We start from the raw sequence: 24,989 nt of genomic DNA on the forward strand, positions 1-24,989 counted from the left end.
GAAACAAGCGCACACATTTTCTTCAGAAAATTGAAGCAATGCAAAAGTACCCAGATTTGTCTATTTTATAAGTAAAAATTATATTTAAATATAACTAGACATGCAATAATAATGCAATAATATTTAACTATATTATTGATAATCGATTTTTTTATGTTGATTGATGGAGCTTTTATTTTGAAAAAGCGTTCTACGGGAAGTGGGAGGGAAAATCCAATATTCACGGGTATTAGGGATTTTTCTTCAATTAATTTCGAAGCTACAGTGCCTCAAGAAAAACAATAGGATATTGCTAGCAAATAAAACACAACCATTGCCATGTCTGAGACATACGGTAAGAAATCTTGACTACTCAGGTCGCGTTACACAATAGATAACCAGAGGCGATGGAGCAGGTGTATTGTAATGCCATCAAAACAAATAGCCTATGTCCTAWGCTTTCATGTTTACTCGTTGTTGGGGGTATAGCTAGCTAACATTAGCTAGCTGGCTAACTTTAGTTTCGCTCGATAGCTTGCATCTCCGTCAAATGTCATCATTAATTGGTTTCTTAGCTAGCTATCTAGAAAGCCATCTGAATGTCAGACAACTAGCAAAGTTAGCTATCTAAATGTCGACGCAAATGTAACGTTATGCATGAAGCAATAACATAGCTTCTGTTCTGCTAGTAGTGCGRCTGTTACTTAACTAACGTTAGCCAGCTTTCTATCCAACTAGCCTAAGAATACGTATTCTCTAATGATTCAAATGAACTTTGTTTGTTTTTCCTCCGCTAGATTTCCTGTTCAAATTCCTAGTGATTGGGAATGCAGGAGCTGGAAAATCATGTCTTCTTCACCAGTTTATTGAGAAGAGATGTAAGTTATGTCCAATTGATTGTGCTGACATGTATTTTCTATCTAGCTATGACTTYTAGTTTATTTTAGGGACAGGCTACAATTTATGATTAACTTAACTTTGAATACATGAATAGGCATTGTTGTGATCTAGCTATGTGTTGTGGAATGATTTCATTTAAATCACAGTCAAAGACGATTCYAATCACACCATCGGAGTGGAGTTTGGCTCAAAGATAATCAACGTGGTAAACAAATATGTCAAACTCCAAATCTGGGACACTGCGGGACAAGAGAGATTCAGGTACTGTACAGTATGTGAGAGCATTTCACATACTTACTCCTACTGTGGCAGGGCATTAGACATTTTTCTCAAACCAGCTTGGACTGTTGCATGTGTGCCCATCTCCAGCTGATCATTAGAGAACTTGTGCCATATCCTTAGAACAGCAAGTAAAATGAATCATGGCCAGCCGTTGTGGGGGAGTTAATAATGTGTAGCGCAGCTAAAATTCTSAAACACTACTACTGCTCGCAAGTGGCGTGGCGGTCTGGGGCACTGCATCTCAGTGCTTGAGGCGTCACTACAGACACCCTGGTTCTGATCCYGGCTGTGTCACAACTGGCTGTGATTGGAAGTCCCATAGGGCGGTGCACAATTGGCCCAGCGTCATCCGGGTTTGGCGGGTGTAGGCCGTCATTGTAAATAATAATTTGTTCTTAACTGACTTGCCTAGTTAAATAAAGGTTACTGTGCACCTTGAGCATTTTGTTTTGCACTTTGACCAACTCCTTATCCAGCTTGGATGGCACTAAATGCTTTTATGTATAGCTAACTATAGATGTATGAGATGGAGAATGTCAATTTAATAAATGTAATTAGGATGTGTAAAATGTTTATATTTATGCACTTATGTATTTTCAACTGATGTTACAATTGCTTTCRTCTCCCAGGTCTGTTACACGGAGTTACTACAGAGGCGCTGCTGGAGCCCTGCTTGTATATGACATCACCAGGTAGGCTAAATTACCTACTCATAGGTGATCAGGAGAGTTGAGGAGAAATAATCCTTGTCTTATTATGGGTGGACCTTCAAGGGGTATGTTGTTTTAATAAAACACATATGTTTCTAAAAAGACAAATGTTGAATGTAGTACGTTTCAAAGAGACCTAGATATGATATGACTCATTGGTTGCACAGTGGCTCCCGATTGACTGTTTTGGAAAACACAGCTCTAACTTTCCTAAAGCCTACTGTGATTTTAGTGAACAGAACCACCAAGTCTGATTTGTATGTCTCCACTGCTCTCCCTCTCGCTCCATTGACCTGATCATCCTCAGCCGGGAAACCTACAACGCCCTGACCAACTGGCTGACAGACGCCAGGATGCTGGCCAGCCAAAATATTGTCATCATCCTGTGTGGTAACAAGAAGGACTTGGACGCAGACCGGGAGGTCACCTTCCTGGAGGCTTCTCGCTTTGCTCAGGAAAATGGTGCGTTTAGTATGGATGATGTTCCCTTTACAGCTGAATTCCAAACTGTTCCCTGTGTCCAAGCGTCTCAGACTGGGAGTGCAGATCTAGGAGCAGATCCTCTATGTAGTCTTATTAATTTTGTCCAAAAACGGCGAAACTGATCTTAGATCAGCACTCTCCACTCTGAGAAGCTGATGTATACGGACTAGAGGTCGACCAATTAATCGGAATGGCTGATTAATTAGGGACGATTTCAAGTTTTCATAACAATCGGTAATTGGTATTTTTGGACACCGATTTGGCGATAAATTTATTTATGAAAAAAAAAAAAAATAAATACACCTTTATTTAACTAGGCAAGTCAGTTAAGAACACATTCTTATTTTCAATGACGGCCTAGGAACGGTGGGTTAACTGCCTTGTTCAGGGGCCGAACGACAGATTTTTACCTTGTCAGCTCGGGGATTCGTTTTTGCAACCTTCCGGTTACTAGTCCAACGCTCTAACCACCTGCCTTACATTGCACTCCACGAGGAGCCTGCGCGGCAGGCTGACTACCTGTTACACGAGGGCAGCAAGAAGCCAAGGTAAGTTGCTAGCTAGCATTAAATGTATCTTATAAAAAAAAATCAATCTTAACATAATCACTAGTTAACTACACATGGTTGAMGATATTACTAGTTTATCTAGCGTGTCCTGCGTTGCATATAATCGATGCGCCTACCTCGACAAACGGTGATGATTTAACAAGCGCATTTYCGAAAAAAGCACTGTCGATGCACCAATGTACCTAACCATAAACATCAACGCCTTTCTTTAAAATCAATACACAAGTATATATTTTCAAACCTGCATATTTAGTTAATATTGCCTGCTAACATGAATTTCTTATAATTAGGGAAATTGTGTCACTTCTCTTGCGTTACGGTCAAGCATCAGCGGTTATGCAGCAGTTTGGGCCGCCTGGCTCATTGCGAACGGTGTGAAGTCCATTTATTCCTAACAAAGGCCGTAATTAATTTGCCAGAATTGTACATAATTATGACATAACATTGAATGTTGTACAATGTAACAGCATATTTAGACTTAGGGATGCCATCCGTTAGATTAAATTACGGAACGGTTTCCGTATTTCACTGAAAGAATAAACGTTTTGTTTTCGAAATGATAGTTTCCGGATTTGACCATTTTAATGACCAAAGGCGTCGTATTTTGTGTGGTTATTATGTTATAATTAAGTCTATGATTTGATAGAGCAGTCTGACTGAGCGTGGTAGGCAGCAGCAGGCTCGTAAGCATTCATTCAAACAGTACTTTCGTGCCTTTGCCAGCAGCTATTGCGCTGTTTATGACTTCAAGCCTATCAACTCCCGAGATTAGGCTGGTGTAACCGATGTGAAATGGCTAGCTAGTTAGCGGGTGCCCGTAATAGCGTTTCAAACGTCACTCGCTCTGAGACTTGAGAGTTGTTCCCCTTGCTCTGCCTGGGTAACGCTGCTTCGAGGTTGGCTGTTGTCGATGTGTTCCTGGTTCGAGCCCAGGTAGGAGTGAGGAGAGGGACGGAAGCTATACTGTTACACTGGCAATACTAAAGTGCCTATAAAGAACATCCAATAGCAAGGTATATGAAATACAAATTGTATAGAGAGAAATGTCCTATAATTCCTATAATACTACAATCTAAAACTTCTTACCTGGGAATATTGAAGACTCATGTTAAAAGGAACCACCAGCTTTCATATGTTCTCATGTTCTGAAAGGAACTTAAACGTTAGCTTTTTTACATGGCACATATTGCACTTTTACTTTCTCTCCAACACTTTGTTTTTTGCATTATTTAAACAAATTGAAACATGTTGCATTATTTATTTGAGGCTAAATTGATTTTATTGATGTATTATATTAAGTTAAAATAGTGTTCATTCAGTATTGTTTGAGTTGTCATTATTACAAATAAATAAATATAAATCGGCCGATTTAATCGGTATCGGCTTTTTTTGGTCCTCCAATAATCGGTATCGGCTTGAAAAATCATGATGGTCGACCTCTGATACGGACAGACCCTACCCCCTACCCTCTGATGCAGACCTGAAATCCTAATTTCTGATTGCTGCACTACTCCACTAGAGGTCACTGTAGGACAACTCACTGGTGTAAACTATTGCCCACAAAACCGTTGCAATTCATGTCCTCCACAGCTAAATGCTGACTAATTCTCTTGTGTTCAAATGTTATCAACATTGATAATAATCATTGTTATTATTGTGTCCTGCTGTCTTGTCTGTTTCAGAGCTTATGTTTCTGGAGACAAGTGCTCTGACAGGGGAGAATGTAGAGGAGGCCTTTGTGCAGTGTGCCAGGAAAATCCTCAACAAGATAGAGTCAGGTATCTCTGCATTCAGTATCTTCTCACCTTAACCAACAGCAATGAAATCGTGGTTTACCAGCTGAACTCTACTGTTTCAGCTCAGGGGCTTCTCTCTCTCTCCATCTCACTCTTTTTTCTCTCTATTTCTCTCTCTCTCTGTGTTCTCTTCCAGGAGAGTTGGACCCGGAGAGGATGGGATCAGGAATCCAGTACGGAGACGCCGCGCTGCGCCAGCTGCGCTCCCCTCGTAGGGGACAGGCCGAGAGCGCCCAGGAATGTGGCTGTTAGTGAACACGCTCAGTATGCCCAGGACCAAGGTGAGACTCCTCCCCTCAGTGCTGCCTACTGCATAGGATTCTGCTCTGTGACTTACCCTTCTGTTATCACACTAGTAACTCAATTAATAGCTCWGTTTAGTGACACCCAAAATGCTCCCTCTCAAAATAGCAGGCAGAAATACAGTTGTAGATGGTGCTTTTCACATTGACATGTTATGTAAGAGGCCATTCAAAAGTCCTCTCTATTTTACAGTTGACTGTGTTGCATTGCATGGAGCAGGTAAAGCATTCATTTGTAATTTTGAGAAGCACCTCCATGAGCTTTAAAGATTCGGCCTTAATGCACCAAATGCTGAAACGTGGCTAGTTTTATCAGCAATATTGGTGTCAGGATCATCACATGCCCCCTCGGCGATGGGGGGTTCGAGCCCTGGCTGGGCCAACTATCTGTGCCCTTAACTACTTTCTTTACCCCTCTCAAATGTTGGTACTTACATATGTCCTGTCAAAACAAACAATCAGAACTAAAATAAAAGATTATCACAATGCTCATCCATGTTCTTCTCAAATGGTTTCCCTGAAGTGGTTTGTAATGATTACTTTTCTATTGCTGCAAGGTGATCACGGATGCTACTTTCACCAGTATCATCATACTGAATTAAGGGTAAAGTTAATGCCTGTGTCCCAAATGTAACTCCCTAAGTCCAGAGCTTTATTCTGTCGTACTGTATCTCCCCCTTGGGTRGGTGGGTGTGTGTGGTTGGATAGGGTCCAGGGGGCTATTTTTAGGGATCTCACAGAGAGGAAGGAGCCACCTTTGGCTATTTCTGTCCTCCAGCTCCCAACTGCCTGATGTGTCGATGATACAGAAAACCATAGCCACCCAAAATGACTCCGCCTKTTTTGTGAGAGGGGAAGCTAAAGGGGCTCAACAGTTTGAGAATGATCGAATGACCCTGCTTAGAAGCTGTGTGGATGTGGCTCCACACAWCTGTTGTCAATACAGTTTTCTATCTGGGCAGATACATTTACCTGAGATTCTGCTGACTCCTGTTGGGGCAAGGCATTAAGGGTCTCTGAAGTGCCTTATTTGGGTATTGTAGTGTTTCACAAAAAAATGCTAGGCATAAATAGAGGGGTACTATGTCTACAAAAATAAATGATCAATTAATTTGTCAATTACAGTGTAGAGTTGAGTACATGCCAAATATTGCCAGCACGCAATTGTTAACAAAATGTAACTATTAACCTCACGTTCACACAGGTTTCTTAGCTAAAGGGGCTAATTTACAAGATCCCCACACATTTCTGTGTGTATGGTTTCAAACCTCTCTCTGTCCTTGTTTTCAGGCAGGTTGGTGAAGACTTCGAGGAAAGATGAGATGTAGGGAACATGATACAGGGCTCATAATGGTGGAGCGACTCTTCTCTGACCTTTATCTTCCCAACTTCTGGATGTTCCGTCAGAGACCCACAGAGAGTCCTGGATTCCTGGCCCTACTCTGGACTGCTGAGCTTGTTCCCAGGCCCCTCAGACAAGCCCTTTAATCATCTGGGCTGTATTCATAAAGCGTCTGAGTAGGATTGCTGATATGATTTTGTTTTTCCTTTTAGATAATAATGAACAAGATAACAGGGAACCAAAATCCTAGATCAGCTATAGTTTGAGATGCTATATGATAATGGGACCTGACATCTTACATTCACCCCTGTACTTCTGCACTACGCTACCCATAGCATATTGCATTATGTACAGTGTTATCTGTATAAAGAACACATCATATAGTCCCTCAAAGCAGTGGTTCCCAAACTGTGGGGCTCGCCCCTGTCGGAAGGGGAGTTGCAGCGATMGGACAAGACTGTGACTACCAATTGGAWAACACGAAAATTGGGGTGAAAAAATGTCCAGATCAACRWGCCCAAGTTTTTTTTTWMCCAGGTTTTTTTAGCCCATTGATTTTGTTGTAATGTTTGAGTCACTCATATCACATGAACACACAAGACATGGCGGAATGTGTAGAATTGCAGGAAATTAGCTTTAAAACTGTCAACAAGGGATGTGAACAGTTTGTTTCTGTCATGGACTGTGCCCATAGAAATAGATGGAAGGGGGGGGGGGGGGGGCTGGCTGAGTGAGTTTGGGAACCACTGCCTCAAAGCATATTTTATGGACTAAATTCTCTGAAGAATAATCTATCAATTATGACATGTCATGTTCTAGTGAGAATGTTCAATCAGCACTGTCTCACGCCTGCTCGTTTCGTTGACCTGTTCTTTGTGTTGTTCTTTGTGTTGATATTATTAGTTGTTTTTTCCCCCCTAATTGTTATGAGTCATGTCATGCTTTTTTAATTTATTCTCAATAATATAGAAGCTCTTTTTAAAATAAAGTATTCAAAATGTATGTTTGTATATTGTTCTAAGGTGATTCCTCTTTCTTGTCATCTTTATTACTTAAGTGTGTAATATCCATTTAGAATACTTGGTAACACTTCATGTTAAATTGTTGTTATACCTGTAGTAACCTTCTAATAATTATTCATAGCTGTGTAATAGTTTATTTATGGAGTTGTGTAGGTTTTGTTATTACACAGGTGTATAAGCTGGCTCACAAGCTGGCTGCACGGTGACCTACTTCCCTTTTGACACCTTGCACCAAAGTTAATATGATTGACGACAGTCATTTTTTCATAGCCACCGTGCTTCTACACCTGCATTGCTTGCTGTTTGGGGTTTTAGGCTGTGTTTCTGTACAGCACTTTGATATATCAGCTCATGTAAGAAGGGCTATATAAATATATTTGATTTATTTCAATGACCATTTTCCTAATACAGATCAGGGGGCTTTTCAGTGCACTCTGGTTGTGTTTAGAAAGGCAGCCCAATTCTGATATTTTTTTTATTATTGGTCTTTTGACCAATCATATAGATCAGCTCTGAAAAAGATCTGATGTGATTGGTCAAAATACCAATTTGTGGGAAGAATATCAGAATTGGGCGGCCTGTGTGAAATGGCAGGCTCCAGAATGTCATTGTGTCTTTCTGCTTAGATTGACCGTTTGCTAGAGCAAGATTGCTGTGTCATATTAATATAGTTCCTGAGACCTAAAACTAATCCAGGTTCGATGRGACTGCAGAAAATACCTACAATGCCACCATTGTGTTGAGATGACTGACGGCAAACCCACTGATCCCCTCTCCTCAGGGTAGGACCCAGTTCTACAGTATTTTGAAGATTGACGTTTTCCATGGGGAGAAAAGGCAATGTCAGCTACAGTTCTGAAAATGCCCATCAGTCTTCCATTATGGTACTGTATGTCCTCTTCCCTCTTGTCCCGTTTGTTACATTTGAGCGTAGTACAGTATGGCATTTATCTATTTTAGTTTAATGACACGCTACAACAGATTTTATTTTGAAGAATATTTGTCGTGCTGAAGAATTGATTTGTGTATCCAGGTGAAATATGCCTTTCAATCTCATTACTATAGTAGATATTTACTGGCGTGTGTTTCGACAGGTAAATCAATCAAATAAGTCAAACGATTTAGTAAAAAGTAGTTTATGAATTTTGTTAAGCCTAGCACACAATGTCAAAATACTTGTACATCAAATTCCGTTTGAATGTGTAAAAGCGTAAACATTTAATCATACAAAATAGTGATATTTTTTATCAGTTGGAGCTGGATATTTGCTCCCTCCACACAAGTGTGCAATTCATGTTGACTGTGATCCACAACTCAACTCCTACAGACTTTTTTTCTAAATAATTTATACTGAACAAAAATATAAATGCAACATGTAAAGTGTTGGTCCCATGTTTCATGAGCTGAAATAAATATCCCAGAAAAGTTCCTTATGCACAAAAATCTTATTTCTCAAATTTTGTGAACAAATTTAACATTTTTACATCCCTGTTCATGAGCATTTCTCATTTGCCAGATAATCCATCCACCTGACAGGTGTGGCATATCAGAAGCTGATTAAACATCATGATTATTACACAGGTGCACATTGTGCAGGGGATTTTTAAAAAGCCCACTCTAAAATGTGCAGTTTTGTCATGCAACACAATGCCACAGATGTCTCAAGTTTTGAGGGAGCATYCAGTTGGCTTGCTGACTGCAAGAATGTCRACCAGAGCTGTTGCCAGAGAATTGAATGTTCATTTTTCTACCATAAGTCTCCTCCAATGTTGTTTTAGAGAATTTGGCAACCGGCCTCACAACCGTAGACCATGTGTAACGACGCCAGCCCAGCCCAGGACCTCCACATCCGGCTTCTTCACCTGTGGGATCGTCTGACACCAGCCCCCTGGTCAGCTGATGAAACTGAGGAGTATTTCTGTATGTAATAAAGCCCTTTTGTGGGGAGAAACTCATTCTGATTGGCTTGGCCTGCCTCCCCAGTGGGTGGGCCTATGCCCTCCCAGGCCAACCCATATGTGAACTCCATAGATTAGGCATTTACATTTAAGTCATTTAGCAGACACTCTTATCCAGAGCGACTTACAATAATGAATGTACTTCACGTGACTGCTTTCCTTATATGAACTGTATCTCAGTTAAATTGTTGCATGTTGCTTTTCTATTTTTGTTCATTATAGTTTTACAATAACATACTTCACTATAGCACTGACAAGCCATTACACTGACAGGAAGATGTTCCAAAGCTTTTAATGAATAAAGGCCTTAATGTTATGACTGAAGTAAAATTCTTATTGTGCCATACTTCACAATAACAATTTGTGTACTGCAACTTTCACATGTCAGTGAATAAATTGTTATCCATAGCAGGTAGATTATTACAATTAATGCACACATCCCATGGCTATGATCACTGTAAGCATTGGCCCGGTTGCAGCTATTTGAAACAGAATATTGCATAAACTGTCATCAATGGTTTAAGAAGAAGTACAAGTTATCTACGACTTATTGCATCTATTTATTGCTAATTATTTAACCCTTGTGTGGTGTTTGGGTCTGTGGGACCCATTTTTAATGTTTACTGAAAGAAAAATTCTACAATGATTTATTTTTTCAACCTGAGATTCATTGGCCTTGGCTCATTTTCTGTGAAGAACATGCAAAAGAACACATTTTCATTGAGTGCACACTGTGCACCCCCTACATGTTTAAATCACATATGTAGGCTCCCGAGTAGCGCAGCGGTCTAAGGCACTGCATCTCAGTGCTAGAGGTGTCACTACAGTCCCTGGTTCGAATCTAGGCTGTATCACATCTGGCCGTGATTGTGAGTCCGATAGGGCGGGGCACAATTGGCCCAGCGTCGTCCGGGTTTGGCCGGGGTAGGCCGTCATTGTAAATAAGAATTTGTTCTTAACTGACTTGCCTAGTTAAATAAATAAATGTGGTGTTCGGCTCCACTGGACCAGAGGGTAATAAAAGTGTGTGTGTGTGTGTGTAGGTGAAAACAAGTAAAAATTGAAAAAAAAGGTTTGCTGTGTGCTTTCACTCTGTCTTCCTCCTCCCTGGGCCTGCTGTTTCAACATAGGCAGGGAGACAGACAGGTTATTGGTGCTATCTGTCTTCCTCTTTTCTCGCACGTTTTAGTATGTGAAACAACACCATGTCTTGCGGGAACCTGCGCAATGTTATTACAAAACATATTGATACACTGTAAAAAAATWAATTAAACAAATCCCACYCTACGCCAGCCAGGTGCAKATTTGGGGAGGGACACAACAAATAAATAGCTTTGCATGTGTAGCTCCTTACCACAATCAATCAGTATGGAAAAATAATCTCTGCTCAGAGGGCCTTAATTTTGCAGAGACTTTGGAGATTAATACTTTTCTTAATATGAGGATGATGTCTGTCAATTCTGAGTCTGACAGTMAGATAGACGAAGAGGATGTGATTGACCCTCAGCCAGCTTGTCAGCAGCCTGCAGGTGACCTGGTCTTCTTGCCCAAMGAATGAGCCACCCCGCATGGCTGACAATATAATAAGGATGCAACCAGGGCTGATGCGGATGGTGGTTACTCATGTGCAGGACATAAAGTCTTCTTTTGAACTGTTCATCCCAGACACCATCCAGAAAATCATTCTGGACTGTACTAATTTGGAGGGAAGGTGTGTTTTTGGAGAGAGATGMAAGGAGATAGATCAAACTAATTTACACGCATACTTTGGGATTKTTTTCCTTGCTGGTGTTTTCAGATCCAATGGGGAATCCACAGAATCCCTATGGGATGCAGAAACTGGCAGAGAACTMTTCCATACAACTTTTCCGTTCCACACTATTTCCAGGATTATCCGCTTCGATAACCGAGACAACAGACCAGCTCTGCGGCAGAGAGACAAGCTAGCTACAATCAGGTCATTGTGGGACAAGTGGGTGGATCGCCTTCTCCTGTTTTACAACCCTGGGTCCAACGTTACTGTTGTAGAGCAGCTTATGCCATTTAGTGGCCACTGCCCCTTCAGGCAGTACATACTGCCTTGGAGATCAACTGGTCGATCTCCAAGGCATTCCTAGTCGATTGCCAAACATTTCTGTAAATTTGTATTCGTCTCGTGCTGTTGACGGTAGTTACACCCAATTCAGCTGTGRTCTGGGTACGCAACTGTTGCCATATCGAACCATTTCATGTGTCTGAAGATACAAACTCTACCTTCCTGGCAAATCAAGTGCACTATAAGCCTACTACTGCTGGCCAATCGCATGGCTTGGATTACCTTGTCTGCAGTCATGTAGCAGGCTTAAAAGAAAGCTACAGCAAAGTTGTTACTGTGAGATTTCAAGTAGCGGTGCATGGGTAAAATCACTGGGGAAGCCTCTCCATATTACAACCTATGTGTTGTGATAATTGTGTTGTTTACTCTATAACCTGTTAATTCATATGTCTTGCGACCGTGAAATATAGACCTAAAGGCCGAGACAATAAGAAGACACAGTGGTAGAAATTTAACCACACCTTTTGTTTTATCACATAACCGGATAGCAACCCCTGTCCAGTGAAGTCCACAAAGCATATTGCATGTACAGTAACACAGTTACATGACCTACAGCATGGTCAAGCAAGTTAATGTTTCCAACATTTTTGGACCACTTAACAACTATTGATTTAGAACCACAGAGAGTTAACGCAAGTCACAAAGAAAACAGGTGCTGCCTCCACTATTCCAGTATCATTTCAACTTCAACATTTCAACATCATCAAATCACCTCTGCTTAGTCTAATACAGTGACAACTAAAAGATACCAAAAACAATTTAGTCCAATCAACATAAGCTAAACATGATCTGGCTGTCCATGATACTGATTTCTGTGTGCGTTTGTGCAAGTAGAAAAACCCTTCACTGTTGAGATCGCTCAGTTTAGCTCAACACTGATTGGCTAATTTTTATACTTTTTTTGTCAAGGGAAGCCAGATGCTCGCTGGCTTCCCRTGCCTTCAATGCAACAGGCAGCAACAAACAATGTCATACTCGTTTGGACCAGACAGTATCAGATAGATGACCTACACGTAGAGATACAGAGGYGCGCTGTTTTGCTCGCTCGGATGCTTTCTCCTGTGAGATACGTTCAGRCTCTTGAAGGAACATTATGAAACACTGAGAGACAAAATATATATTCTTTAAAGTCATTTTTGGTCTGTTTTTGGGGAATCCTGGCTTCCCGTGGCATCCATGAATACACGCCACTGGAGATTTCAAAATGTTTAAAACCTTGAGTAGAGAGAGACTGTCAATGAATACAGCAAAGGGCTGCTGTTTTTATGACTGAGTTCATGTTGAAGTTCTTACTCAGCACTTTGTATTCAACACTTTTATAAGCCATAAAATGTGCGTTCTTCCTATTTCAACTCAGCGCTACAACAAGCACTGCAGCAGTAATGAATGAGTAGGAAAGTGTATCTATAGACTTCCGTTGTTATTATTTAGCGGCTTGGGTCTTTTTTAATATCGAGGAATATTTAACTTTAACGTGAAATCCTTACTTACAAGCCCTTAATCAACAATGCTGAGCTTTTTTTGAATGTATGTAACAAAATATTTGCTACATTTTTACATTTAATATAAAAAGTAACACAATAAAATWAAAATAACGAGGCTATATACAGGGGGTAKCGGTATTAAGTCAACGTCCGCAGGTACAGGTTTAATCGAGGTAATTGAGGTAATACTGTATGTACTGTACATGTAGGTCGGGGTAAAGTGACTATGCATAGATAATTAACAGTGAGTAGCAGCAGTGTAAAAAAGGGGGTAAATGCAAATTGCCAACCCTGGAAGCCTGTGTTTCAGAAATAAGGAAGTGGATGGCGGCAAATGTTTTACTTTTAAACTAGGACAAAACAAAGATGCTAGTTCTAGAAACAGAGGCCTACTGTTTGATTTCACAATTAATCTTGATGGTTGTAKAGTCATCTCAAATAAATCTGTGAAGGACCTCGGCATTACTCTGGACCCTGATCTCTCTTTTGACAAAAGTATCAAGAATATTTCAAGGTGAGCTTTTTTTCATCTTCGTAACATTGCAAAAATCTGAAACTTTTTGTCCAAAAATTGAGAAAAACTAATCCATGCTTTTGTCACTTCTAGATTAGACTACGACAATGCTCTACTCTCCGGCTACCTGGATAAAGCACCAAATAAACTTTAGTTAGTGCTAAATACGATTTCTAGAAACTTGACTAGAACCAAAAAATGTGATCATATTACTCCAGTGCTAGCCTATACTCTGGCTTCCTGTTAAGGCTCCCCTCTCTCCACTGGGAGTCTCTGCCTCTGACCCTATTTACTCACTGGGCTGAGTCACTGGCTTACTAGTGCTCTTCCATGCCGCCCCTAAGAGGGGTGCGTCACGTCGTGCCAGGCTTTTTTGCACTATACTCGACTTGAGTTGGTTGAGTCACTGACATGATCACCCTGTCCGGTCTTGCGCCCCCTCAGGCTTGTGAGGTAGAGGAGATCTTCGTTGGCTTTACTCAGCCTTGTCTCAGGGTAGTAAGTTGGTGGTCTGTTGATAACCCTCTAGTGGTGTGGGGGCTGTGCTTTGGCAAAGTGGGTGGGGTTATATCCTGCCTGGTTGGCCCTGTCCGGGGGTATCGTCAGACGGGGCCACAATGTCCCCAGCCTCCAGTATCTATGATGCAATAATCTATGTGCCGGGGGACTAGGTTCAGTCTGTCCTATGTGGTGAAATTCTCCTGTCTTATCTGGTGTCCTGTGTGAACTTAAGTGTGCTCCCACTAATTATTTCTCTCTCCCTCTCTCCCGCCTCAGGACTACCTGACCTGATGACTTCTGGCCGTCCACAGTCCACCTGGTCGTACTGCTGCTCGTTTCAACTGTTCACCGGACATGCTACCTTGTCCTGGAACTGCTGTTTACAACTCTCCCTCTCTCGCTCTCTCTCTACCGCACCTGCTGTCTCGACCTCTGAATGCTCGGCGTTGAAAAGCCAACTGACTTTTACTCCTGAGTTGCTGACCTGTTGCACCCTCTACAACCACTGTGATTATTATTTGACCCTGCTGGTCATCTATGAACGTTTGAACATCTTGAAGAACGATCTGGCCTTAATGGCKATGTACTCTTGAAATGCTTCTACATCTGCATTGCTTGCTGTTCGGGGTTTAAAGCTGGGTTTCTTAATAAGCACTTTGTGACATCTGCTGATTTAAAAAGGGCTTTATAAATACATTTGATTGATTGAATGATTGATTGATTGATGGACCCACATTGTGGATATTCTTGCTAGCCATCTCAGCCTGCCTTTCACCCCATCCATACATGGCAAATGGGTGCCTGTTTTCCTTGTCGGTTTCTTTGGGCTTCTGTATCTGGCTCCTCGCCCTGGGGGCTTTCTGGACTGTTTGGCTTTAGTTTGAGCCTCTGGCTTCCTCCCTGGCTCAGAAGCAGTTAATCCTTTTCCCAGCTTCTCTTCCTCTGACTCTCCGCAGCCTCCGTCCACAGCACCCTGTACATCTAGGAAGGGATGAGGAGTACTTATGAGTTCTATAATTTTATTAGTATACCTTGTGATTTTTATATCTGCAAGTGTTGTAGAAACTGTCAACAGACAGTGAGGCCTGATCACAGACAACGACGAGACAGCCTATAGGGAGGAGGTCAGAGACCTGGCTGTGTGGTGCCAGAATAACAACCTATCCCCCAACGTAGCCAAGACTAAGGAGATGATTGTGGACCACAGGAAAAGGAGGACCGAGCACGCCCCCATTCTCATCGACGGGGCTGTAGTGGAGCAGGTTGAGAGCTTCAAGTTCCTCGGTGTCCACATCAACAACAAACTAGAATGGTCCAAACACACCAGGACAGTCGTGAAGAGGGCACGACAAAATCTTTTTAGTTTCCCCTCAGGAAACTAAAAAGATTTGGCATGGGTCCTGAGATCCTCAAAAGGTTCTACAGCTGCAACATCGAGAGCATCCTGACTGGTTGCATCACTGCCTGGTACGACAACTGCTCGGCCTCTGACCGCAAGGCACTACAGAGGGTAGTGCGTACTGKCCAGTACATCACTGGGGCTAAGATGCCTGCCATCCAGGACCTCTACACCAGGCGGTGTCAGAGGAAGGCCCTAAAAATTGTCAAAGACCCCAGCCACCCCAGTCATAGACTGTTCTCTCTACTACCGCATGGCAAGCGGTACCAGAGTTCCAAGTCTAGGACAAAAAGGCTTCTCAACAGTTTTTACCCCCAAGCCATAAGACTCCTGAACAGGTAATCAAATGGCTACTCGGACTATTTGCATTGTGTGCCCCCCCCAACCCCWCTTTTTATGCTGCTGCTACTCTCTGTTTATCATAAATGTTGTTTGTTAACATGACAGCTCATTTTTGGGGGGATTGAGTACCCTTTAGGTTAGGCTATTTGATCGAGAAACCTGCATGATAAAAAGTGTCCGTCTCATTACATTGTCATTATCTACGGCCTGTAGGCTACAGAAAAGGCCAGATACTCTTTCTACCATATCTTCTTATGGCTGCAATCCCATCACCGGCTGGCTTCCCGGTCAACAACTTACATCGCGACATCAAACATGTCTAACAAAACAAAAACACAGGTATTAACAAGAAAATACTAAAACATACAAAAAATATATCTAGGATTTTTTRCCCCAACTGGCTTCCCGGTTGGATGCGCGCTGTGTTAAGAAGCAGTGCGGTTTGGTTGGGTTGTGTTTCGGAGGACGCATGGCTCTCGACCTTCGTCTCTCCCGAGCCCGTACGGGAGTTGTAGCGATGAGACAATTGGATACCACGAAATTGGGGAGAAAAAGGGGGTCATTTTTGTATTTTTATTAAATAAAACATTTAAAAATTGCTTTAGGTGGAGAGGTCTCTGGAGATGCAACTTTGTGTAGTTTTTCTGAAATGAGGATCTTCTGTTTCAATGGTTATTTAGGTGGAATCTTTCTCTCACGTTCTAGTTGTTTTAAGACCAATGGCTCAACTTTATTACTTTGTACTTTGAGGATTGGACCTGCTGMATTTCGAGTCACTGTCAGTTCCAAAACCACAGATGATGTGTTTGTTCTAAAGCCTTCTTGTCAGTCTGTACTTTACCATCTCCTCATAACACTTGGCGTATGTTTCCCATTTTGGGTCCTTGTTGGACCCTAGGAAGAGTAGCTGCTGCCAGGGGCCGTAAATACAATGCAATAACTATAACAATTCAATTACAACGAGTGTTATGGCTAATTGGCTATAGCTTCAAATAAGGATTAATGACAAAACCAACAATTTCTCCTACACTGAAAATATAAGGGCAGAGAAGAGTTTTTATATTCTTTTTTTTTATTTTTTTATAAACTCACATTTATTTTTTAAAAATGTGCCACTCCAACGAAAAAAATAGTAAATAGTAATGTACAGTGAGCTTTTAATAATACATTTGTTTTTTAAATTCATAATACAAAAATCAACAACTTACATCGCGACATCAAACATGCCTAACAAAACAAAAACACAGGTATTAACAAGAAAATACTAAAACATACAAAAAATATATCTAGGATTTTTGCCCATTCTTCAAGGCAAAACTGCTCCAGTTCCTTCAAGATGGATGGGTTCCACTGGTGTACAGCAATCTTTAAGTCATACCACAGATTCTCAGTTGGATTGAGGTCTGGGCTTTGACTAGGCCATTCCAAGACATTTAAATGTTTCCCTTTAAACCACTCGAGTGTTGCTTTAGCAGTATGCTTAGGGTCATTGTCTTGAGGGAAGGTGAACCTCCATCCCAGTCTCAAATCTCTGGAAGACTGAAACAGGTTTCCCTCAAGAATTTCCCTGTATTTAGCGCCATCCATAATTCCTTCAATTCTGACCAGTTTCCCAGTCCCTGCCGATGAAAAACATCTCCACAGCATGATGCTGCCACCACAATGCTTCYCTGTGGGGATAGGGTTCTCAGGGTGATGAGAGGTTTTGGGTTTGTGCCAGACATAGCGTTTTCCTCAATTTTAGACTCATCTGACCAGAGTACCTTCTTCCATATGTTTGTGGAGTCTCCCACATGCCTTTTAGCGAACACCAAACGTGTTTGCTTATTTTTTTCTTTTAGCAATGGCTTTTTTCTGGCCACTCTTCCGTAAAGCCCAGCTCTGTGGAGTGTACGGCTTAAAGTGGTCCTATGGACAGATACTCCAATCTCCACTGTGGTGCTTTGCAGCTCCTTCAGGGTTATCTTTGGTCTCTTTGTTGCCTCCCTGATTAATGACCTCTGTGCCTGGTCTGTGAGTTTTGGTGGGCGGCCCTCTTTTGGCAGGTTTGTTGTGGTGCCATATTCTTTCAATTTTTTAATAATGGATTTAATGGTGCTCAGTGGGATGTTCAAAGTTTCTGATATTTTTTTATAACCCAACCCTGATCTGTACTTCTCCACAACTTTGTCCCTGACCTTTTGGAGAGCTCCTTGGTCTTCACGATGGCGCTTGCTTGGTGGTGCCCCTTGCTTAGTGGTGTTYCAGATTCTGGGGCCTTTCAGAACAGGTATATCTATACTGAGATCATGTGACAGATCATGTGACACTTAGATTCCACACAGGTGGACTTTATTTAACTAATTAACTTCTGAAGGTAATTGGTTGCACCAGATCTTATTTAGGGGCTTCATAGCAAAGGGGGTGAATACATATTCACGCACCACTTTTCCATTTAATTATTATTATTTTTTTTGTTGAAACAAGTAATTTTTTTCACTTCCCCAATTTGGACTATTTTGTGTATGTCCATTACATGAAATCCAAATAAAAATCTATTTAAATTACAGGTTGTAAATGCAACAAAATAGGGTAAACGCCTAGGGCGATGAATACTTTTGCAAGGCACTGTACTACTGTGCGCCTCCCATAGTCTGTTCTGGACTTGTGAAGGATTGTGAAGAGACCTCTGGTCTTGTGGTGCATGGGTGTCCGTGCTGTGTGCTAGTAGTTTAAACAGACACCTCGGTGCTTTTAGCATGTCAACATGATGAAGTCAATCTCTCCCCCTCTTTGAGCCATGAGAGATTTACATGCATATTATGAATGTTAGCTCTCCATGTATATCTAAGGGCCAGCCATTCTGCCCTGTTCTGAGCCAATTGCAATTTTCTGAGGTCTTTCTTTGTGTTACCTGACCACACGACTGAACAGTAGTCCAGGTGCGACAAAACCAGAGCCTGTAGGACCTTCCTTGTTTATAGTGTTGTTAAAAAGGCAGAGTAGTGCTTTATTATGGACAGACTTTTCCCCATCTTAGCTACTGTTGTATCATCATGTTTTGACTATGACAGTATACAATCCAGGGTTACTCCAAGCAATTTAGTCACCTTAACTTGGTGCTCAATTTCCACATAATTTAATACAATATTTAGTTGAGGTTTAGGGTTTAGTGGATGATTTGTCCCAAATACAATGCTTTTAGTTTTTGAAATATTTAGTACGAACTTATTCATTGCCACCCATTCTGAAACTAACTGCTGCTCTTTGTTAAGTGTTGCAGTGATTTCACTCGCTGTAGTAGCTGCCTTGTATAGTGTTGAGTCATCCGCATACATAGACATACTGGCTTTACTCAAGGCCAGTGGCATCTCATTAGTAAAGTTTGAAAAAAGTAAGGGGCCTAGACAGTTGTCCTGGGGTATTCCTGATTCTACCTGGATTATGTTGGAGAGGATTCCATTAAATAACACCCTCTGTGTTCTGTTAGACAGGTAACTCTTTATCTACATTGTTGCAGGGGGTGTAAAGCCAAAACAAATATGTTTTTCCAGCAGCAGACTATGATGACAATGTCAAAGCCACATTGAAGTCTAACAAAATAGCTCCCACAATCTTTTTAGCATCAATTTCTCTCAGCCAATCATCAGTAATTTGTGTAAGTGCTGTGCTTGTTGAGTGTCCTTCTCTATAAGCGTGCTGAAAGTCTGTTGTTAATTTGTTTACAGAAAAATAGCATTGTATCTGGTCAAACACAATTTTTTCCAAAAGTTTACTAAGAGTTGGTAACAGGCTGATTGGTAGGCTATTTGAGCCAGTAAAGGGGGCTTTACTATTATTTTGCTTCCCTCCAAGCCTACACACTTTCTAGTTGGCTTAGATTGAAGATATGGAAAATAGGAGTGGAAATATTGTCCGCTATTATCCTCAGTAATTTTCCACTCAAGTTATCAGACCCCGGTGACTTGTCATTGTTGATAGACAACAATCTTTTTTTTACTTCTTCCACACTTCTTACGAAATTCTATATTTACAATGCTTGTCTTTCATAATTTTATCAGATATACTTGGATGTGTAATGTTGATTGATTATTAATTGATTATTAAACTGTTATGACATGAGTATTATTGTAACATGATGCTGCCATAGGCCTACTATTTAAGTGATAGCATATCATTCTCCATATTCTATTGTCAGAATACACTATCTAAGAAAATTAAACGAATATGTAGCCTAATGTCTACACTGCAATGAATGCAAAATGTGCAAGAGAACCAGATTTTGCATAGTGTAGCCTATATCCGATTTTATTCTGCACAGAACTAGAGAATGTGTGTCTCAAAATGTATTGCAAATTGCAGGTTTTAACATTCTAATGTCTTATACTTACAGCATATAGATTTACTGGCTCGGTTTTCACAAGCAAAACACAACAGATGGTGTTTCGTGTCTAGTAATCATAGGCTGGCTACGTTTTAGCCCCGCCCATAGTTGAGATGCACTTAAAAGTCAATTTCCTTCTWGCAGGTGTTTGAAAGGCACTTAAATATGTTGTCTTGCCCATTAACCTTCTGAATTTCACACATACACAATCTGTCACACCCTGGCCTTAGTTATCTTTGTTTTCATTATTATTTTAGTTAGGTCAGGGTGTGACATGGGGAAGTATGTGTTTTGGGTTGTCTAGGGGTTTGTAGGTTTAATGGGGAAACYTCTTGTCTAGGTGTTTGTATGTCGATGGCTGCCTAGATTGGTTCTCAATTAGAGACAGCTGTGGTTTATTGTCTCTAATTGGGAGCCATATTTAAGGCAGCCATGGGCATCATGTGTTTGTGGGTAATTGTCTATGTTGAACGTTTGTTGCTTGTCCATGCACTTACGTCATTTAGCTTCACGGTCGTTTGTTGTTTTGGTTTGTTTTGTGTATAGTGTTCGTTTTCGTGTTTTTCCTTTCTTCTAATAAAAGAAGATGTATTTTGCACACGCTGCACCTTGGTCATCTCTCTCTCCTATAGACGATCGTGACACAATCCATGTCTCAATTGTCTCAAGGCTGAAAAATCCTTATTTAACCTGTCTCCCCCCCTCTTCATCTACACTGATTGAAGTTGATTTAACAGAAGACATCAATAAGGGATTATAGCTTTCACCTAGATTCACTTGGTCAGTCTATGTCATGGAAAGAGCAAGTATTCCTAATGTTTTGTACATTCAGATGGTAAATGTAAATGTTGGTTAGAATACAATAATCTGTTTGTTAAAATGTATGTCAGAAGAATGCTCCAACCCTGCTCTAACAAGGTCCTGGTGAGCAGCTACTATTACCCTAGACTCAGTGTGCAAGGTGTTTTTGCCCCTGCAATATATTCTATACAAGGCTTCTTCAGGCTGTCCTTGGAATATGAGATTGGTATCAAATGTCAAATCTGTGTTGTTGCGAAGTTTAAAGTAGACGTGAAGGAGCAAGCATGGCACATTCCAGCGAAGTCATGCCCGACAGTCACCTTTCACTCTCGCCATGCCAAATCAAGAGTCAAATCTCTTGTAGTAGACTCGACGCAAATCAGGATGCACTATAGCAGTAGCCTATTATAATCCTGCATTTGTGTAATTTGATGACAATCTTTGAATGCTTTGATAATTCCTTTGCATTTACTATAGCGTATTATCTCTAACATTATCCTACAGTACCATACCATATTCAGCATGGAAATCCTCAACATACCATGCATTCTAATGACCACGACTATTGGACTGAAGGCCTATTGGTTTATTGTGTGATGATCATGTTATGTGCTTTACAACATAGGCCTACATATTGCGGCATTATGATTATAAAACAGACATATATGAAAATACCAAATAATGGACTTTAATAACTTAGTATTTATGTACATTTACATTCACATGTTGAATAATAACATGTCATGTCTCGTTCTTGTTTATGCTGGTTCACATTTGCAGATTTTCTTTCCAGATAACGCATGGTTACAAAAAAYATTGTTACAAAAACAGTCCAGTGACAACATTGTGTTGTTCCTCTTGTGGATCCAGAGCAAACAGACGCAGGAGATGATACATTTAGAAGCACTTGCGGTGGACAATGCTGGGGCCTGCCTCGTCGTATTCCTGCTTGGTGATCCACATAGCCTGGAAAGTGGACAGGGAAGCCAGGATGGAGCCACCGATCCAGACYGAGTATTTACGCTCAGGTGGGGCAATGATCTATAGAGAAAGAAGTTGAGTARGAGTAAAAACCATTACATATTTTTATTAAGATTTTATTGTTGACAAATAAATGTTTATTGGAAGGTATAAATACGAATAGTGTTATTGGGTTGTCATATAATTACCTTGATCTTCATGGTGCTGGGAGCCAGGGCGGTGATCTCCTTTTGCATACGGTCAGCAATACCAGGGTACATGGTGGTACCACCGGACAGSACYTTGTTGGCATACAGGTCCTTACGGATGTCAATGTCGCACTTCATGATGCTGTTGTAGGCGGTCTCGTGAATACCGGCAGACTCCATACCTGTTCGGATTATAACGTATTAGAAACAGCATGTCTCTATTTTGACCAATATAATAGGCATATAAATGATCATTACTCGTTATATGATTATTACATACCAATGAATGAAGGCTGGAAGAGGGTCTCTGGGCAACGGAAACGCTCGTTACCGATGGTGATGACCTGACCATCGGGAAGCTCATAGCTCTTCTCAAGGGAGGAGGAGGAGGCGGCGGTGGCCATCTCGTTCTCGAAGTCCAGAGCCACATAGCACAGCTTCTCCTTGATGTCACGCACGATCTCACGCTCGGCTGTAATGAATAAATATTTTGCTCAGAACATGGAACAAATCATTGCAATTACGCACGTCTTGTGCGTTTTAGCGCATTTTACAGATTATGCATGGTATTTTCATGGTGAGTAAAACAAGGCAAACGAAATCTCACCGGTTGTGACGAAAGAGTAGCCACGCTCGGTGAGGATTTTCATGAGGTAGTCAGTCAGATCGCGACCAGCCAAATCCAGACGCATGATGGCGTGGGGAAGAGCATAACCCTCATAGATGGGTACGTTGTGGGTCACACCATCACCGGAGTCCAGCACAATACCTTTAACACAAACAAAAACGTAAATATTCAGTTGACATAACTCATAGTATAGACACATGGTAGGCCACACGTAGCCGACACGTTGTTTTAGGTTAATTGTTTATGAGTAAACGCTGCATTCCTTACCAGTGGTACGACCGGAGGCGTACAGAGACAGCACAGCCTGGATCGCAACATACATGGCTGGGACGTTGAATGTCTCAAACATGATCTGGGTCATCTTTTCACGGTTAGCCTTGGGGTTCAGGGGGGCCTCAGTGAGCAGAGTGGGATGCTCCTCGGGGGCCACACGCAGCTCGTTGTAGAAGGTGTGGTGCCAGATCTTCTCCATATCGTCCCAGTTAGTGATGATACCGTGCTCGATGGGGTACTTAAGAGTAAGGATACCTCTCTTGCTCTGAGCTTCATCTCCTACGTAGGAGTCCTTCTGACCCATACCGACCATGACACCCTGGAGGAAAGACGAGACTCATTGGCCTATATGGTGGCATAGCCTAATCCCAGTCAAAACATGACGTGGGAACGCATAGATAGATAATGGATAATAAAGGATTTACGGGGCAAATTGCGTAATATGGGCCTGCTGCAAGCGTCTTCGGAGTGCAGATCATACCTGGTGACGAGGGCGACCAACGATGGAGGGGAAGACAGCCCTGGGGGCGTCATCACCGGCGAACCCTGCCTTCACAAGGCCGGAGCCGTTGTCGCACACAAGAGCTGTAGTCTCGTCGTCGTCACACATCTTGAGTTCTTAATAATACACATACACAAATAACTGTCATATTTCTGCAGGGTGCACGCACACATGCCGGAGCTGTGAAACATCAGAACAACATAACGCACGATGCACACCTAAACGTTAAAAAGACAAGTAGGGTGAGACACAGACATACACTATGGAGCGATTGACATTAAATATTGTGCAAACRACGGATGACAGCTTAACACACAAGCCTGGTTGAGTGAGAAAATCATTGCATTTACTCAAAAAGTTGTTGCAAGTTAATAGGCTACTATGTCGATATTATATTGAATTGAGTTTAGGRACAAGTCATTTGAGTTGAGTCTACATTTGGTTAGATTTACGCATTGATATTGTCACCTGTTGAATACCCTACTGGAAATGTTATCTTATGCATGTTACACACTCATTTGTTGTATGAGTGAAATGATCTATCCAATTATAATGCATTGTTTCTGAACTCCATGAAACCACTCTAATTTCTTTCAATAACACAATGTCAAGGGGCTGTTAAATRGTTAGGTAGCCAAGCCCAGGCAATTTGGCCAGTTGTTTGTTTCAATTAAGTCTACAAACAAGGCCAAGGGTTTATCAAGTAATCTGACAGAAAGGAAAATGTGTATTTTATCTCTCTTCTACTCTTCCMCAATTTGTTTAATTTCTGTAGCCTATACAATAAATCCATGCGTAATTGGCATGCGCAATTCCTTCAGGTGAAGAGACTGTAACATCACTATCTGTGTATTTTATAATATTAATTGGCTCCACAGATGTCAAATAAAAATAAGGGTACATCCTTTGATATCAGTCCATGAATAGTAGATCCAGTCTTTGAGGTTTGGGTTGATTCCATTTTTCTTACCTTTGGTGGTGTCTGTCTCAGATTAAGCTCAGAAGGCGGAAAGCAACTGCTGCTGGATCGAGCTATAGTGGCACTTCAAACCTTATATACTCACCGCGTTCGGCCTATTTCCCTTACCCACCATTGAGAATGTCTACGTGTTCCATTGGACATTTTCCCAGCCGTCATCCATATTAGGTTCTTCGGTGTGACGGGGAAACTTCGCAGGCAGGCTAAAGGGCTCCCCGGTTTACAAGTGAGCAGGGCTCTCCATGTATGGGACTGTGGTCCTGATTCGAAGCCACGGTTCCAGGGCCGTATATGGAGAGCCTGTGATTTGTAAGACACCCTCGTGGCACAGCAAACTACAACTGCATACAGGATCCCCGTTGGAAAGCCCTTATCGAGGAGCGCAACTGTATGGCCATATAGGAACGACAACACGAAGGAAAGAAGGTAGTTTAAATTATTGTTCTGTCATACTACTGCAGGTTGATTACAAACATAGTAATGTTCCTTTGAGCTTGGATTTGCAATTGCACAGCCGTGTTAACAATGGATTGGTCTGTAATTTTTTGCCATTGTGCTCTGTAATCGTTGCTGCTTGGGGTCTTAGGGTTTTACTC

At 41.5% G+C, this 24,989-nt stretch overlaps 2 protein-coding genes and 1 pseudogene across 2 annotated transcripts; 1 reads left to right on the top strand and 2 right to left on the bottom strand.

Annotated features, from left to right (window-relative positions):
• The first annotated feature begins 229 nt into the window (after window positions 1-229).
• Window positions 230-6,841, top strand: LOC111968006 (ras-related protein Rab-4A). The gene is made up of 8 exons (XM_023993491.2): window positions 230-334; window positions 777-857; window positions 1,026-1,140; window positions 1,791-1,853; window positions 2,179-2,333; window positions 4,606-4,701; window positions 4,856-5,000; window positions 6,312-6,841. The coding sequence occupies exons 1-7, from the start codon at window positions 319-321 to the stop codon at window positions 4,969-4,971; spliced, it is 642 nt and encodes a 213-aa protein (XP_023849259.1). The 5' UTR covers window positions 230-318; the 3' UTR covers window positions 4,972-5,000; window positions 6,312-6,841.
• Window positions 6,842-14,581: 7,740 nt separating this feature from the next.
• LOC139028180 (centriole, cilia and spindle-associated protein-like) lies at window positions 14,582-16,896 on the bottom strand (annotated as a pseudogene).
• Window positions 16,897-21,413: 4,517 nt separating this feature from the next.
• Window positions 21,414-24,483, bottom strand: LOC111968007 (actin, alpha skeletal muscle 2-like). The gene is made up of 7 exons (XM_023993494.2): window positions 24,385-24,483; window positions 23,394-23,530; window positions 22,907-23,231; window positions 22,619-22,780; window positions 22,292-22,483; window positions 22,012-22,193; window positions 21,414-21,883 (listed from the first exon to the last, which is right to left on the bottom strand). Exons 2-7 carry the CDS (start codon window positions 23,520-23,522, stop codon window positions 21,740-21,742), a joined length of 1,134 nt encoding a protein of 377 aa, XP_023849262.1. The 5' UTR covers window positions 23,523-23,530; window positions 24,385-24,483; the 3' UTR covers window positions 21,414-21,739.
• Window positions 24,484-24,989: the final 506 nt, after the last annotated feature.

This window comes from Salvelinus sp. IW2-2015, linkage group LG8 (genome assembly GCF_002910315.2).
Source record: "Salvelinus sp. IW2-2015 linkage group LG8, ASM291031v2, whole genome shotgun sequence".
NCBI lineage: Eukaryota > Metazoa > Chordata > Actinopteri > Salmoniformes > Salmonidae > Salvelinus > Salvelinus sp. IW2-2015.